We start from the raw sequence: 17,227 nt of genomic DNA, 5'->3' as shown, positions 1-17,227 counted from the left end.
TCACCAAAAATATTTTGAACGCCAACAACAGCACATCAACCTGATGACATCCAGCAATAAAATCACTGTCAGTGTGAACGGAGCGTCATTCCCATCTTCATAGCTTTTCTCTGTCAGTGTTGTTCTCTCTTCAGATGAATCTGCATCTCGTTTCACTTCTCTCATCAGTCTTGTCCTTCCCTCATCTCTGCATGTATGAATGTACCATGATCACTCTTCACCGACAGTACAGTTAAAAAATAAAATTAAAAAAAAGAGTAAAGAGAAAGCAGCAGAGCTTCTGACTGATGCTCTCATTTACAGTCCCAGCCGGCTCTGTGCTGCTGTCAGTGTTCCTCTTTCTCCAGAATTTCTAAACTTAGACCTTCTCCTCTCAAACTCTCCTCTAGATCGACCCGAAAGTTGCCTTCCCTCGGCGAGCCCAGCCTAAGGTATGTATGTTTCCGTTTGACTGGTCAACATGGTGGTCAACAGGATGAAAGATCATATCAGGTTTATTGTTGTTGTTTTTTTTTGGAGGGAGAGATTTTGGTTTCTCTTCAGCTTCTCTTTTGTTTTGCAGTTGGTGACTCGGACAAAGAAGATCTTTGTTGGAGGTCTGTCAGTGAACACGACTATTGAAGATGTGAAGCAGTACTTTGACCAGTTTGGAAAGGTAAGTCGTCTTTGTGTGAGACAATTGAAGGTATTATGGGATAGCATGGCGATGGAGGAAAGCGATAAGAGTTCAGAGGCAACTTGTTTTGGTGGTTTTACTATGGGTAAGTGATGTTATTAGGGCTGGCAAAAGGAATATGAGGAAATACAATGCAAAATGGCTTTGGCAAAATAAATTGATGTTAAAATAGTTCTGACTAAATTTCATAGTATAATTTCAGCAGAATTAAATGTCAAATTTTAAATTGAAGCATCATTCTAAATAGGACTTCACGATATTGGACAAAAATTGACATTGCGATATTCAGTTTGTCTATATATTACGACATGAATATAATTTCAAAAGATGACATAACTCACTGTATTTTGAATGAATTCATCATTTTGTATTGATTGGGATTATTTCGTAGAGATGTATCTGCATACAATACAATTCAGTTGAACAGATACAAATGGATTTGATGGTTTCCTGTGGAATTCAATAATAATATATAAAATAACACTGTATACAGGGTATCTGTGGGTATCTGTGGCATTGTGTTGTAGGTCTTTATTCTTTTTTTAAACGGGTCTTAATTTTCATTTGTTAATGTATAGCTACCCAACACTCATCCAATAAATAAATAATAAAACTTTTTATTTAAGAATGTACTTTTTGACTCTATTTACCATAATGGTTTCATTATTTTCCTTACAGTAACATTTGTTTAAATGTTTTCCATGTATTTTACTGCTAAGGAAGCTGATCTGGACAAACTGTTGTGTATACATTTAGTTTATTATAGTTTTAAAACATTTAAAAATTATTTAATTTTTTTTAAGAAAGGTTATGTTGAATAAAATATGTATGTTGTATGTATACAAACTAGAGCTAGATTGTTTTGACAATATTTAAAATATTTTGCTCAGAATTAACTAAAATATTAAATTATTAAAATATTGTTATTATATTATCACATTTATTAAATGATAAAAGTTTGATAGGGCAAATCATAATCATTTCCAACTGGGACATTCGAAAAACTCCTTAGTGTTGAGCCCTGAATTAGTGTATAGTCTTCATTGTTTAGATAATAAATACAATTCATTTTGGTTTATCTACCTTTATAACCTCTTGATAACAGTTTTCTTTAATCATACACAAGTCACAAGTTAAAAACAAACCAAGTGAACATCTTTCACTCTATTTTAGGGTTAAACTTGTAAGGTAACCTCTCAAATTACATTTTCTGAACTGTGATGCTGATCAACTAAAATTCCAACTTGACATTGCTGATCCTGACTATTGCAGATTCGCAAATTGCGATATCGATGCTGAAACGAAATATTGTGCAGCCCTAATTCTAAAATATAAATTATTAATAAAGGGTTTGAAATTTTGTGCTTTTATTTGAATAAAAATGCAATGAAAACTGCAATAATGTTAATATATATATATATATATATATATATATATATATATATATATATATATATATATATATATATATATATGTATATATATATATATATATATATATATATATATATATATATATATATATATATATATATATATATACTGAATTTGGACAGTTATCAAAAGTGATTTTATTAGATTAGTTACAGATTTGGCTTTAGTACAGACTAATGTATATGCACAAATATTGTCAAGCTTCCAGTTGAAAATATTCATATATGCTGAGCACTATATATATATATATATATATATATATATATATATATATATATATATATATATATATATATATATATAACTTCCATACATAATTCATATGCTTTCATATATTCCATCTGCTGGATAAGAGGGCTACTTCATTTTTTTTCTCAGATATTTCAATTAAATATTAAAAGTAAGAAACATGTTTATATCTCGTAATTCTGAGGAAAAACATTTGAATTAGAAGAAACAACAACTTTAAGAAATATGATCAGAATTGTCAGAAAGCCTATAATCTTTCAATCACAAGAAATAAACCACAGTTCCCTGAAACAAAGAGAGAATTGAGAGACAAATAGTTAGAATTAACATTTACGTGTTTGTATAACTATATATTATATATCAGTTAACATTTAAAGTGGATTAAAAACTTTAAAATATATGTATTTTTTTACTTCTTTAATCGACTTCAAATCTTGTCTATTGTATACAGTGTGTCTGTGGGGTCTTAATAAGTCTTAAAATGTCTTAAATTTCAGAAACTAAATTTTAGGCCTTAAAAGTCTTTAAAAAGTCACTGAAATATTGTGTTGTAGGTAATAAAAATAATTAAATTTAAATAATTTTAAACCGGTCTTAATTTCCCTATGTCTAAGTAAAGCTACCCAATCTGGAAAATACCTAATCACATTAATCATCTCAAAACTTCTTTATTATATATATTTTTAAGTTTGTTTTTTTATTGCAAAGATATACAATTCTCAACAACTGTTAGACATTTATACAGCAAATTCTCCAAATTAAATTCCCTAATCACGAAAGAAAACTAAAGCAACACATCCCTTTACATGATCTTCCATTAATACAGAAACTATTTACAGAAGTAACCGGGCCATTAGAAAAAATCCTGTTTAACCCTGTATAAGTCTAAATTTTGTTCATGATGGTCTTAAAAGGGTCTTGAAAAGTCTTAAATTTGATTTTAAGAAAACTGCAGAAACCCTATATATACAGTTGAAGTCAGAATTATTAGCCCCCTTTGAATTTTTTTTTCTTTTTTAAATATTTCCCAAATGATGTTTAACGGAGCAATTTTCACAGTATGTCTGATAATAGTTTTTCTTCTGGAGAAAGTCTTATTTGTTTTATTTTGGCTAGAATAAAAGCATTTTTTAATTTTTAAAGAACCAATCAAAGGTCAAAATTATTGGCCTCTTTAAGCTATATTTTTTTCTCTGTAGTCTACAGAACAAACCATCGTTATACAATAACTTTCCTAATTACCCTAACCTGCCTAGTTAACCTAATTAACCAATTTAAGCCTTTAAATGTCACTGTAAGCTGTATAGAAGTGTCTTGAAAAATGTCTAGTAAAATATTATTTACTGTCATCATGGCAAAGATAAAATAAATCAGTTATTAGAGATGAGTTATTAAAACTATTGTGTTTAGAAATGTGTTGAAAAAATCTGCTCTCCATTAAACAGAAAAAAGGGAAAAAAAACAGGGGGGCTAATCATTCTGACTTTAAATGTATATATATATATATATATATATATATATATATATATATATATATTATATGTATGTATGTGTGTCTGTGTGTGTATATGTATATATATATATATATATATATATATATATATATATATATATATATATCTATATATCTATATATATATATATATATATATATATATATATATATATATATATATATATATATATATATATATATAGTTCAGTGAAAATCAAACATGACTTAACAGATCAGAAATTACAATGGATGAGGATGAGTCATTTTAACTTTACATCATACAGCTGAAGGTTTTACAGAGGTGCGCTGAGTGAAATCTGAGCCAGTTCTTTGGGGAAGCATGAAAAAGAGCAGAAGAAGGGCTCTGAGAGAGAGTTGAGCTGGAGTTGGAGAGTTTTAGGGTTGAGTTTTGTTTGCAGGGGAAGGTGGGGGAGATTACTTGAATCTGAATTAATTTGATGGAACAGCTGCTCCTGCTCTCCTACCCCCCCCTCCTACCCGGTTACCACGGTGACCCTGCCCATCTATTGTCCCCAAGTAATTTAGCGGGCAAAAGGTTTTGTGTTTGGGGTGTGTGTGTGTGTGAGGAGAGAAAACGAGGGAGAGATTGTGTGTTTAGGGGAGGATGAATGTTCATAACTGAAGTATCTCAACAATACGCTTCAACGACTGATGGGCTTCTGTAATCCATCATCTGGGGTTTCTTTGCATCGCACTTCAGTTACTGTCAACGTTTTGGGTTTTGAACTTTGTCAGAAAATAATTCATCATTCTTGAGCCATGCTTGAGAGAGGAATGCGGAGAGAGAGAGAGAGAGATGATAGTCGCAGGCACCCGGGGAAGTTGCAGATTAGTTTGCCTCACTGGTCACTTTGTGTTCTGGCCTGGTTTGAACAAGGGATGGAGAGAGAAAAACACATCATGAGAAGAAGCACACAGAACAAGAGGAGACTCAGTTTAGAACTCCTTTACAAAAAGATTGTTATGACCAAGATGATTTTTGAAGTATGAAATACAAAAAGTGTGAAAGTGAGAAGAGAGTGCGGAATATTAACAGATTAAATTGTTTGAAAAAATCAGGCAGTTGTAGTCATTTAGTACGCTACTCTGTGGAATGCTTGACTCTGATTGGTCAGTCGCTACATTCCAAAGTATGTTATGCCCAGATGACAACCACTGAAACTAATAACAACAAAAGTGTCATCTTGACTTTTTTCAAAACTATATTTATGCTTATCTGTGTGTATCTGGCCTCTGTTTTTGAAATTTTACTGCCATTTTGTGACTCAATAATATGTAGGGTTGGGTAGGAGGCTTTCAACCATTTTTATTTTCTTTAATTCTTTAATTTCATTTTTATTTTATTTTAAAGATTCACTTAAAGTGCTTTTAAAAGTAAATTTTGTGTGACGTAATTTGAAATTAAACATTAAGAGAGGGTAGGGCTAGGCATTGGCCGGTATAAGATTCTAACGGTATGATAACCTTGGATATAAATATCACGGTTTCACGGTATTGAGATTGCTGCTGTAAAATTTATTCTTTTAAATGTCTGGGTAAAAAACAAAACCCTTTTCCCCTTTGAACACAATATATTTTAATTTGGGAATAAATATTTTAGAACAGTAAACATGTCAGGCTAAATAATTAAAATGATCCATTGACTTCAGCTGTCTTCATTTGTTTCAAAAACTTTTTTTACAATTTAAAACGGCATATTTGGATATCTTTTCTACACTGTTGTCCTAAAAAAACAAACAAAAAAATGTAAATAAAAATCTCACTGATACCTTGAAAATGGTATAGCAGAAAAAATTGACGGCTTTAAAACCTTGACTTTTCCAAACCGCGGTTATCGTCCCATGCCTAGGTGGGGCATATAGTAGCCCATCCCCCTTTAAAAAAAACAGCCAACAGCATTTTGATTTTATCACAGCTCTGCCAGTGAGAGTGGTTGAAGTCAAGCGCATATAGCAATCATGTCTTGAAGGGGGAGGGGCTCGTCAGATAATAGAGAGCATTTGATTGGTCTGAAGTATGAGATGATGTCAAAAGAAGTGACTAAATGCAAGGTTTGGATGTTTATATCTTTTTAATGACAGTTTTGTCACTGTTTTAGAGCACACTGAATATCCTTTAGACAACCATACTGATGCTAACATCTGAAAAAGCTTGATTTTGATTTCACTGGGACTTTAATTAAAGATTTAGTGATAAATCACATTCAGGTGAATGTTTTGTTTAATTGTTTGTTTTTATGGCAAATAGTCATGTAATAAGTGGAATAATGTACATCTAGCCGGTTGTTCTCACAGAGTAAAGCATATAGAGACCAACCAGCTGAATATACATTACATTATTCCATACATATCGGCAGTTTAATCAAAAACATTTTTTTTTTTGCTGCTTGTTTAAACTACTTATTTAAAAAGAGCTGAAACAACACAATTCTGGATATTTCTTTGGCAAACTTAATTGTTTTATGTTCAGTCTTCTTAAAATTAGTTACATTAACTTAATGCATTTGTGTGGGGACAACATGAATGAATTGTGTGGAACCCTCAGTGTACTCCATTTTCTCACTGGGGCTGCCATTTTGGGGATTATTAAAGACCCGTTCACAACGAAATGTAAACTATTTCTAAAACTATTAAGATATTGTAACTTGATATTGAAAATATCCTTATATCAATTTGATGTGCTCTGCAGTTTTGACTTATGCTGCTTTAAATGCTTGAGCAGGTTGGATTCTATTCTGATTGGCTGTTTGTTTGTTTTTTGTTTTTTTATAATTTGCTAAAAAAAACAACAATATAGTTTGCCTGTGTTGTAATGTTGAATGTGGTACTTTTTTCAATTCAGAGAATTTTTAGAACTGTATTTTATACAGTTTTTACAGTTAGTTTATATACTGTATATTGTTACAGTCGTTTCATAACTTTAACAGGAGGCAATTTAATGCTGACTTAATGTTAAAACAGCCGTCATTTATCAATATGTGGCTTTTTTTGGATTCTCGGAAGCTATAGAAATGAAAAACATAAAACAGGAAATACGTTGGGACCATTCTTTTTGTTTACATCCCTCAAAATGGTCTATTAAACAACTAGGCTAATGGATTTAGGCGGGTACATTTAAAAGGGGTAAAAGGAAGCTGGGAAAGCACACCAGTGTCTTCACTAAAAGAGTGTGAGTTTGTGCACATAAAGTGTTGATTGGTCAGGCTGTCCACTTGTGCTTCATATTCTAGATTGAATATGAAACAGATTTTTTTCCCTCTCTCGCTTAAAAAAAGACCTTTAAGTTTGACCTTCACCTTTGACCTTTAGGCTAAAGCTGTCCGTCAGTATGCGCACAGTGATGCACTTTTGCACTAACACACACACACACGCACACACACACACTAAAATGTAAGACAAACACACTTTCAGACGCTTTATTTCTAAGAGACACTATGATATGGCTGTTATCAGTCAAACTAATGTGAATTTAGTTCACCTTAAAAAGGAAAATTAGATTTATAATTTACTCACCCTCTGGCTCATTTTTGTTTCCTTCAGTAATTTTGGGCACAAACTGTTGTCCTTGGTGTTCATAAAATGAAAGTTGTTGGCTACTAGCACTTTGATATTCAAGAAAAGCAAAATTACATGAAGGCAAAACAAATTATTACTCATGATTTCTCAGGTCTCATGCTCAAGACCATTTGCTGAAACTGTGTAATAAAAAGTCCGTTTTAATGAGCTACTGATAAAAATATATATACTTTTTGTGTTATTTGTGTTATATTTATGGTTTATGTTTCTTTTCTTCCTTTTTTGTGTTGAACCTGTAGTCAAGTACAAGTATTCAAAGATTTTTAACTGTGCAAATCAATGTCACAATTAAGGATAACATACATGTTTACAATCCATTAGGTTTTGTTTATTATTATTATTATTATTATTATTATTATTATTATTATTATTATTATTATTATTATTATTATTATTATTCTTATTATTATTATTATTATTATTATTATTATTCATGGATGTGATGTTTCTAAAGCCTATTGACTATTTACCAAAAGATATGTTTGTGCCCCAAATCTGTGGGCACTTTTGGCTTAGCTTAGCATAGATCATTGAAGCAGATTAGACCATTAGCATCTTGCTCAAAAATGACCAGAGTTTTGATCATTTCAAATATTTAAAGCTTGACTTTTCTGTGGTAATATTGTGTACTAAAACTAAGTTGCTATTATTATATTGTAGACCTATATGGCTGGGAACTTTATTCTCACATGGCTGCAGCAGGTGCATTGTTACATGCTTCCTGAGCAAACAGGTGGTCACTTGATTTACCTTGCGGGCTCTGCATTATTTCATTGCATCTGCTGCAGCCATGGTACAGCAGCAAAGTTCCATGATTATTAAGCTAAAATGAGAGTATAGTTTCTAGCCATGCCTGTCATTTTTGAATGAGAGGCTAATGGTCTAATCTGATTCAATGATTTATGCTAAGCTAAGCTAAAAGTGCTACCGACAGACCCGAAGATCAGCTGAATAGATTTAAAAATGGTACAACTCTTTGTAATGGTGAAGCTGTTTTTAAAGGGTTTATTTGATATTTGGTCGCCAGAAAGAAAAAAAATTTCGAATGTTCTCAAAACATTTTCTGTTAATTAATCACGATTTTTAAAAATGAAAATATTATGTTTTTATAGAGGGAACATTTTACTAACATGAAGAAAACTTTACCAGAATATTCAGGTTTAGGTTGTTAAAAAAGTTCTAAAAAATGTTCCCAGAACTTTACTATTTCTTACCAAAAAAAAAAAAAAAATTCAATATATATATATAATAAATAAGAACCGAATGGAGATCATTTTAGCATTATTAGAAGCTTACAAAGATAACAAATAATAAATGCATGTAATCTCTCTGTTTCTGTCCTACAGGTGGATGATGCCATGCTCATGTTTGACAAAACCACCAACCGCCACAGAGGTGAGTTTCCCTTTATCTTCTGTTGGTTAAAATGCTCAGAGTGGCAGCCGTTCTCTAGCTCACTTCTTCCTCCCTTCTTAAACCTAGTCCAATCTGTCTCCGTCTCCTCTCCATGGCCCTCCATCCTGTACTCTGTAGGATAAGCGGTAGGTGAGGAGAGAGATTGAGTAATTAGTGTGTTCGTTAATCAGGGTTTAGTCTAAAACCCTCGTTAAGCACCCTTCCCTCCCCCCGTCGGTTCGAGAGCTCATCGATTATGACAGCTTGCATGGCTTTCAACCCAGCGGAGACGTGAAGGAGAGGAGACACGTGGAGAGACAGACAGCAGAGTAGGCCACTGAGAAACCAGTTTCTGGAGCGAAACTCTAGTAGCATGTCTTTTTGTTGAGATAGTCTAGCAGTGTTTACAGAGCTGAAGTGGACGTGTGGGTGACTTCAAACACTTCAATTAGAATATAGGGCACAGGAAATCGATATAATTACTGTATTAAGGGCGAACCTTAAGGACACTCACATTCACAAGTATACAGTCTTGGAATGTGTATATATATATATATATATATATATATATATATATATATATATATATATATATATATATATATATATATATATATATATATATATATATATATACATACAGTTTTAAACCCATTGAACATTTCTATAAGATGCTATATGATAATATATTTGTGTTTATAAAGTACATTAGTCAATACCAAAGCCAAATCTAGAACTAATCTAACAAATAATTTAGATTTTGGTGCAGATCTTTGTACATCCTAATAAATATGTTAGGGAAATTTATTAAATACATTATTAATAAATAGGAAAAATCAAGACAACCAAAAAAAAAAAATAATAATAATTGGATTGTTAAAATTTTGTAGTTTATAATTTTTTTTTTGTTTTGGATCACCTCATTTGAATAAAATTTTTCTATTGCTAAAAAGGTAAGGTAAGACCACACCCTTATTTTAATTAATATAACTGTTTGATAAAGCTGTTTTTATTAAATGCACCAAAATATATTTTCTATATTTAAAGATACAGTGCTCAGCATATTGCTCATTTAAGTGATTTTTTTCTATAGGAAGGTTTACAATATTATTGTGCATATACATTAGATTAGTCAGTACTGAAGCCAAATCTGGAGTTTATCTAACAAAATAACTTATAATAACACTTTAAACTTAGCACACTGAAATTTATATATTAGGGAAAATATTAAATAAAAACTTTTAAAAAGAGGAAAAATCAAGAGAAACAAAAAATGTATAAGATATTGTAGTTTGTAATTCATTTTCCAATGTTTTTGCAGGAATTTAATGGTATTATATTTTTATTTCTAAAGATGTTTGGTGACTAAAATATCATTTTAATAAATAGATCTGTTTAATAAATCTGTTTTGTTTAAATGTACCCGAATATAAATATATACACTGAGAAATAGATAAAAATAATCATATTTAAAATGGGCTGTACTTGTCACACACAATGTCATTACAAAGTTCACGCACACACACACAGCAAGGACACAAACACATAGCGCAGACATACACACACACACACACACACACACACACACACATAGCTCGTTTTGCACGCATATGTGACATGATACTGGTAATATCCACTGCTGTATGAATATCTCTTATATTAATGTACAACATAAACCCGATTTAACGAGTACAAACCGCAATTGAAGCGTCTTCCTTTATAATTGTTCTGACACGCGGCTGTGCTGATTAAGTGCATCTGAAGTGAATCGCTATAATTCATTACACACATGCTCTCTTTTAAAACATTTTAAACTTGTTAAACTCACTCTTGATCACGTTTGATGATGATTGATGATCCTAGCGAACTAAACACACCTTTTATTCCCGGCTGCTTTGCCAAAAATGTTAGAATTGTGTCAATGTCCCAATGTTTATGGACCTAACTGTATTTAAACCTGGATGATAGAATGGTAAAATACATGAGAATCCTATGAAAAAACAGGAAGATTGATAGATATGCATTAAACTGTATAGGACTTGTCATAGCAACCACTATCGATTTGATTTTCTTCTATTGTGCTCAATTTGTGAGTTGCTCTGTTAAACAATTAAATGTAACTATACAAGTAACAGCAACAACACAGTCATGACATGTCTACAAAAATCATGGTGAGATTATAGTACTTTTTAGTGACTCATTTTGGTATTTCTTGAAGTGAAAATGAAAGTATTGTTTAATGGTTTCACATTGGCAGTTTAATCTGAACTTCTCAGCTGAGTTTGACCTGAAGTATATGAACTGTAGACAATGTTTATAATGACAGCTGAAGTGGAAATCCAAAATGTAAACTACGGTCTGAGTGTCTGGACTCTTTCTTCCCTCAGGGTTTGGCTTCGTGACCTTTGAGAATGAAGATGTTGTGGAGAAAGTCTGTGAGATCCACTTCCACGAGATCAACAACAAAATGGTGAGATCGGGATTCTCACACACTGTTGGTTTCAGATGCACTATTATAATTTAATGGCTGATCTCCTTCTCCAATCACAGGTGGAGTGTAAAAAGGCCCAGCCCAAGGAAGTGATGTCACCAACGGGCTCTTCTAGAGGTCGGGCTCGTGTCATGCCTTATGGGATGGACGCCTTCATGCTAGGCATAGGAATGCTAGGTAAGAGTGTATATCTTGAAGAGTTCGTTCACCGGAAATGAATTCTTTCATTCTCATGTTGAGTCAAACCCATCAGACTTTGATTGCACATCTTTGGAACTCGAATGAAGATATTTTTAATAAGTTCGGAGAGATATCGGTTCAAAATATTCGCGAAGAGATCATAAAATAAATCATATAAATCATGTGGTGGAATCCAAGTCTTTAGAAGACTTCATAAACCAGGGCTATTCAATTAAAGTCTCAAGAGGCCATATTTCCATCCCAGCGGAGGTTAATAGCTTAAATACCAAAGCAGTGGCATGTTTCATCAGTTGAGTGAAATTGGACACGAATTCTAAAGTTTAAGAGCAGAAGTTTTATCAGGCTATTATTATTTGTACGTTTCGAGATGAACAATGAAACAATGTTGCATTGGGGTTTATTTTAGTCTTACCATTTTTTTTTTAAATAAGCAGGCCTATCTACTATAAGGAGGCTGCATAATTAATAGACACTAGCTGTGCATCCATTAAACTGTAATAAGCATTTTAAAGTATTACACGTGATATAAATCCTGAATTAAAACAAAATTAATTCATAAAAAAAGTTTTTACGCTCACTTGAGTTGGTTTTGGAACCCACAAAAAAGGGTTATTGTGAATAACAGGAGATGAATATGCATTTGTCGAATAAACTCTGATGTGGTGAACATTAAGGACTGTCCAATGGCCTGGAGCCAGCGTGAGAGAAAACCATCCTTAGCCAACTAAGGTCGCAAGTTGCGTCGTTACAAACATAGTTCGTTGATTTGGCGTTTCCCAAATCTATCGTTCCAATGAACAGTCGCAAACTGCATCGCAAACTTGTGCACTTGCAACTACACCTCTAGAGTTGTAGTTAGAAACATAGTTCTTGGCTGTGTTCTATTCCCAGATATGCCCCCTATGCCCTATTTGTTTAGAATATTGTAACATTTAAACTTGGAATTATAAAAAATAAAAAAGAATTAACGGCATCTCTCGTAGGTGTAATTTGCTTTCAAAGTATTTTTACAGTTTTGTTTTAGCGATCTTCATGTTTACAATTGTGCTCCCTTCGCAGTGCACTTTGAAAACATTGATGTCATTTTGAGCACAGCCGTGGCTCATGACGAAAGCTATAGGTGACCTATTATTTAAAAGTGGAATTTACGTTATGTCTCCAAAGCTTGTGAAAACAAAAAAACATAGCATTCGTTCATGCTTTTAATTTATAGTAGGTTATTTATTAAGGATCTGTACTGTATATGACATGGGCCTGTTGGTTAGAACGTTTCTGCAGTAGTTTGCATGTGTCAAATTGTAAAAGTAGACTTTTTAAAAAAGAAAAAATTACTTAATAAAATACTTAATAATAATCATCATCATTAATATTAATTATATTATTATTAAAGTATGATTTTTTTTCATTTCCTAATAAATAATTAATATTACATTTCATTTAATAAATAGCTTAATTTTTTTATGATTTATTTATGATATTAAAATACATGTTAGTTTTGTAAGTGGTTTTATGTTTTAGAATAGATTATTGAATATTCTCAATAATATTTGCAAAGGAAACAGGCCCTATATGTGCCACCCATTTTACTTATCAGCTCTTTCTATTATGCTTGCCTTGTTTATTGTTGGTTGCTAGGATACCAATACTACAGTCGGCAGCTCTAACAACTTTAGACAACTTTAACAACTTTTTTCTTTTCTTTTTTTGTGCAAACATTGAGAAAAAAAAAAAGATTTGCTTCGTGTTAGAATGGAAACCCGGCTAGTGTCATCATGAGCAGAATTCAAAGTTAAACTATTTAAGAGATGAAGTTGTTTTTTCATCTACACTCAAAAATGATTCTTTACTACTTATTACAAATGAGTTAAAACAACATTCTTTTAGATAGACAACTTAATTGTTTCACGCTCAATCCGCTTAAATTAGTAAAAATGATTAAGCAGCGTAATTGATTTGGGTTGGGACAACATGAAGGAATTGTGTGGAACCCAGCATTTTTTTACAGTGTAGCTGCTCCCATTCACATTGTTTATTAAGAAATGCTCTAAACATCGGGATTTATAGTGATTGTCACAAATCTTGTCCCAAACTTTGTTATAGTTTTGTTTTATTCTTATTTGAACAGTCAGAAAAATTGTACTTATCAGGTTTTTAGCGTAAGTACCAGTGTTCTGCTATTCAATGTGTTTCTGCTACTGCTGTTAAAATAACCGAGTCATCTGTACTTCTTGTGACTCGTATGAAGTAGATTTGGCTCTACATAGAAATATTCAAGCATATAATGCCAAAAACTCATGGCCGTACATGACCCTGAGCACTTGTGGTGTGTATTGATGCATTGTTATCTTTAAACTGTAGAAACTGTCAAGTGTTACCATTGTCTCGCGGCTCTGTTGGAACCAAGAAGTTTTATCTCTTTATGAAAGTTTAGAGAGACAGAAACTACTCAGATTAAATGTAATATATTCAGTTGTGCCCTAAATGAATTATTATGGGTTTGTATTGACATAAAAGTGAGTACATTTTGGGGATGAACTAACTTTTTAATTGCTGATTTCAAGGAACATTCAATTAATAGTTCACCCAAAAATGAAGTTCATTCTCTGCTGACTCAAAAGGAGACATTTTGAAGAATGTCGGAACTCGGTAGCCATTGACCTCATTCCTAGAGGGGCCGGTGTACTCCATGTCCGCGTTTGGGCACCCTTTTTTAAGATGAACCACATGAGGGAGAGTAAATGATGAGTTTTCATTTTCGGGTTGACTATGGCTTCAAGTAAAGCAAAACAAAGTGTGGCCTCTTCCTCCCCCTGCTGTTAAGATTGAAAAGTGCAATCTGTAAAGGCCATGAACTTCATACTGTTTATACAAATCCTACAATTTGCTCTACTGATATTCAGTAAGTCAGTGTATCGTGATAATGAACATGCACAATATTGATATTGTGGACACTTAAAGATACTGTGAGCCATTATTCATTATTTTATAACTTTTATAGTGCTTTTTAGAGATTTTCACATTGTATTTGCTGTGATGTTCATAACAGTGCCAAATGTTTGAAGTCTTAATTTACAAGTTAAGAGCTTAATTAACAATTAAACTTGTTAATAAACAATTTCACGGTAATCCGACCTACTGCATGGTGAAAAATTGATTGAAAGTTCGCTGACTATTTATAGAGGTTTATACGTTAACACTATAAAAAATGTATTTTGTCATAAGCCTACTATTAACTATAGGCTATTATGTTGACTGATATTCATTAAAAGTGAATAAATAATTACTGATATATTAATAAATAGTTAACAAATTACAGGTAATTATACTAAAATATTGTTTTAATAACAATATATATTAAGTACAGTAGACTCTTATTACTTATTATGAATAAGATTATACATTTTTTTATATTAATTTCTATATATATAATTTTTTTTGTTTTCTCAGGGTATCCAGGGTTCCAGGCAGCAACATATGCCGGCCGCAGTTACACTAGTCTCACACCAGGATACACATATCAGTTCCCCGGTAAGATTGAGTAACTGCATCATGCTGTAATACGGTATCAGTGTATCTCCATGACTATGGTTAACTCTTTCCTTTGCAGATACTAAGAGTATGATCAAAACTCGAACAACTTTTTTAAGCCAGAAAATAATAACTTCTCAGCATATAATTGCAAATGATACACAATGGATGATGTTATAAGCAACATAACTAAAGTGATGACCTACAGTATATCCACAAAAAGGAATTTAAGATTAAAATTAAAAGCAGCATCAAAAAAAATAAAGCTATTATATGATTATTAATAATAAAATTATTACTGTTATACATTTTTAGCATGATTTACAGAAGACAAACACTGAAATGTCTAAATAATTAAACTTGTTGGCATACTCACAACAAGAATTATTTCCTGACATTTTAAACAACTCCAAAATGCTGATTCGTTGTCATTTTAAATGTTTATTATTTCCACTATACTGTAAACTACTCGGCTTTACAGAGATTTTTATTTAATCTTTAAATTAATTAAATTTTTTAATTTTCAGGATCTCCAATTCTTTTACATATTTTAAAAAGTCTGAATAAGCCACTAGCCTGAATATGCTATTTCGTATATAGCTATGCTGAATGAATATTGAACATTATTTGCCCCGTAATGTTTTCACAAAAGTAATCTGAAGAATTACACACGTTACAGTCATTTATACTTCTTATGCATATAAAATCACTATTCCAACTCAAAAATGGACATTTTGTCTTTGCTGGCTGCATTTATTTGATGAAAAAACATCATTAATTATTATTATTATGGCTATTATTATGGCTATTATTATTATGTCACATGACCTTTAAGAAACAATTGTGATTCAACAATTTGATGCTCAAGAAACATTTCTGATTATTCTTAGCATTGAAAACAGTTGTGCTGCTGCATGTTTTTGTGAAAACTGATTTTTTAAGGATTCTTCAATGAACAGAAAACTAAATATTTATTCAGATTGCCATTACTGTCACTCTTGATTAATTGAATGGATCCTTGTTAAATAAAAGTATGAATATCTCTAAAACAAACACAATATATTGTCATACATGTCAACTGTATTTAAATCAGTCATTTAGACAAGAGACTTTGGGCTGCTTGTAAACCTCAGATGGACTTTTGTTTTGTACGTGCACTTGAACCCTAGTCTTTGCTCAGTATTGCTGCTGTAGGCCCTGTAGTGCGTGTCCGTGTCTGTGTGTAGTGTGAACAGCACTTGTGTGTTTGTTTAAACCGCTTTCTGTGTTTGTCTTTATTCTAGAATTCCACTTAGAGAGGACCCCCCTTCTGACATCACCCCACCCCCCTGAACTCACAGGTCAGTTCCTCCATGAGCTTTACAAGCAGCTACTCAACAGGACATATGTGCTCACTGTTACCGCACACTGGGGCTGAAAATATTAGTTCACATTACCGACAACAACAAAAAAAGTTGTATGTTGTTGAATGGACTTTTGATTTCTGATGGACTCAAAGTGGCATGGTTTAACCAGTGAGGGCACTGTAGTGCAAGATACTAAATGCAATCCAGTAAACATGATGGTGCTTCTGAGAAGGGCTGCTTCTGAAATCGCATACTTCTCTACTATATAGTTTTAAAGCAGGATATGACAATAGAAGTATGCCAGAATGTAAATGAGTACATGGAGATGGGTTTTCTATATACCAGTAGCTATTCTCTAGGTCAGTGTTTCTCAACCACACTCCTGGAGAACAACCAGCTCTGCACATTTTCCATGTCTCCTTAACCAAACACACCTGATTCAGACCATTAACTCATTAGCAGAGACTGAAAGACCTGTAATTGGTATGACAGACAAAGGAGACATCCAAAACATGAAGTGCTGGTGGTCATCCAGGAACGTGGTTGAGAAACATTGCTCTAGGTAACAATACTTATTTTTTTACGTTTACAGTTTTCATTTATCATAAAGTGGCAAATAACCATGAGAAGTGTTAGCAATACAATGTTTTTAGCCATTGTTAGAAAAACTAAAAGACAGGACGGTATTATGAAAATGGCTACCTTTTTTTCTTTCCATTTGGCAAATTTTCAATATGCAATTACATTTTAGACAGTTTGAAGGGTAACAGAAAAACAGCTACAGGCACATTCTCAGCAACATCTACAATTTCTAAA

At 32.3% G+C, this 17,227-nt stretch overlaps 1 protein-coding gene across 2 annotated transcripts in view; it reads left to right on the top strand.

Annotated features, from left to right (window-relative positions):
* Window positions 1–17,227, top strand: part of msi1b (musashi RNA binding protein 1b) — a 35,410-nt gene that overhangs the window by 11,493 nt on the left and 6,690 nt on the right. For both annotated transcript variants that reach the window (XM_056463292.1, XM_056463291.1), the window contains exons 5-11: window positions 390–431; window positions 563–655; window positions 8,797–8,845; window positions 11,233–11,315; window positions 11,396–11,513; window positions 14,985–15,065; window positions 16,349–16,405. In XM_056463292.1, coding sequence (XP_056319267.1) covers window positions 390–431; window positions 563–655; window positions 8,797–8,845; window positions 11,233–11,315; window positions 11,396–11,513; window positions 14,985–15,065; window positions 16,349–16,405 — 523 coding nt within the window. The remainder of the gene's footprint in view (window positions 1–389; window positions 432–562; window positions 656–8,796; window positions 8,846–11,232; window positions 11,316–11,395; window positions 11,514–14,984; window positions 15,066–16,348; window positions 16,406–17,227) is intronic.

The sequence above is a fragment of the Danio aesculapii genome, chromosome 8 (genome assembly GCF_903798145.1).
Source record: "Danio aesculapii chromosome 8, fDanAes4.1, whole genome shotgun sequence".
Taxonomy (NCBI): domain Eukaryota; kingdom Metazoa; phylum Chordata; class Actinopteri; order Cypriniformes; family Danionidae; genus Danio; species Danio aesculapii.
Note: the sequence above shows the minus strand (reverse complement) of the source record. Positions and strands in the feature narration are given on the sequence as shown.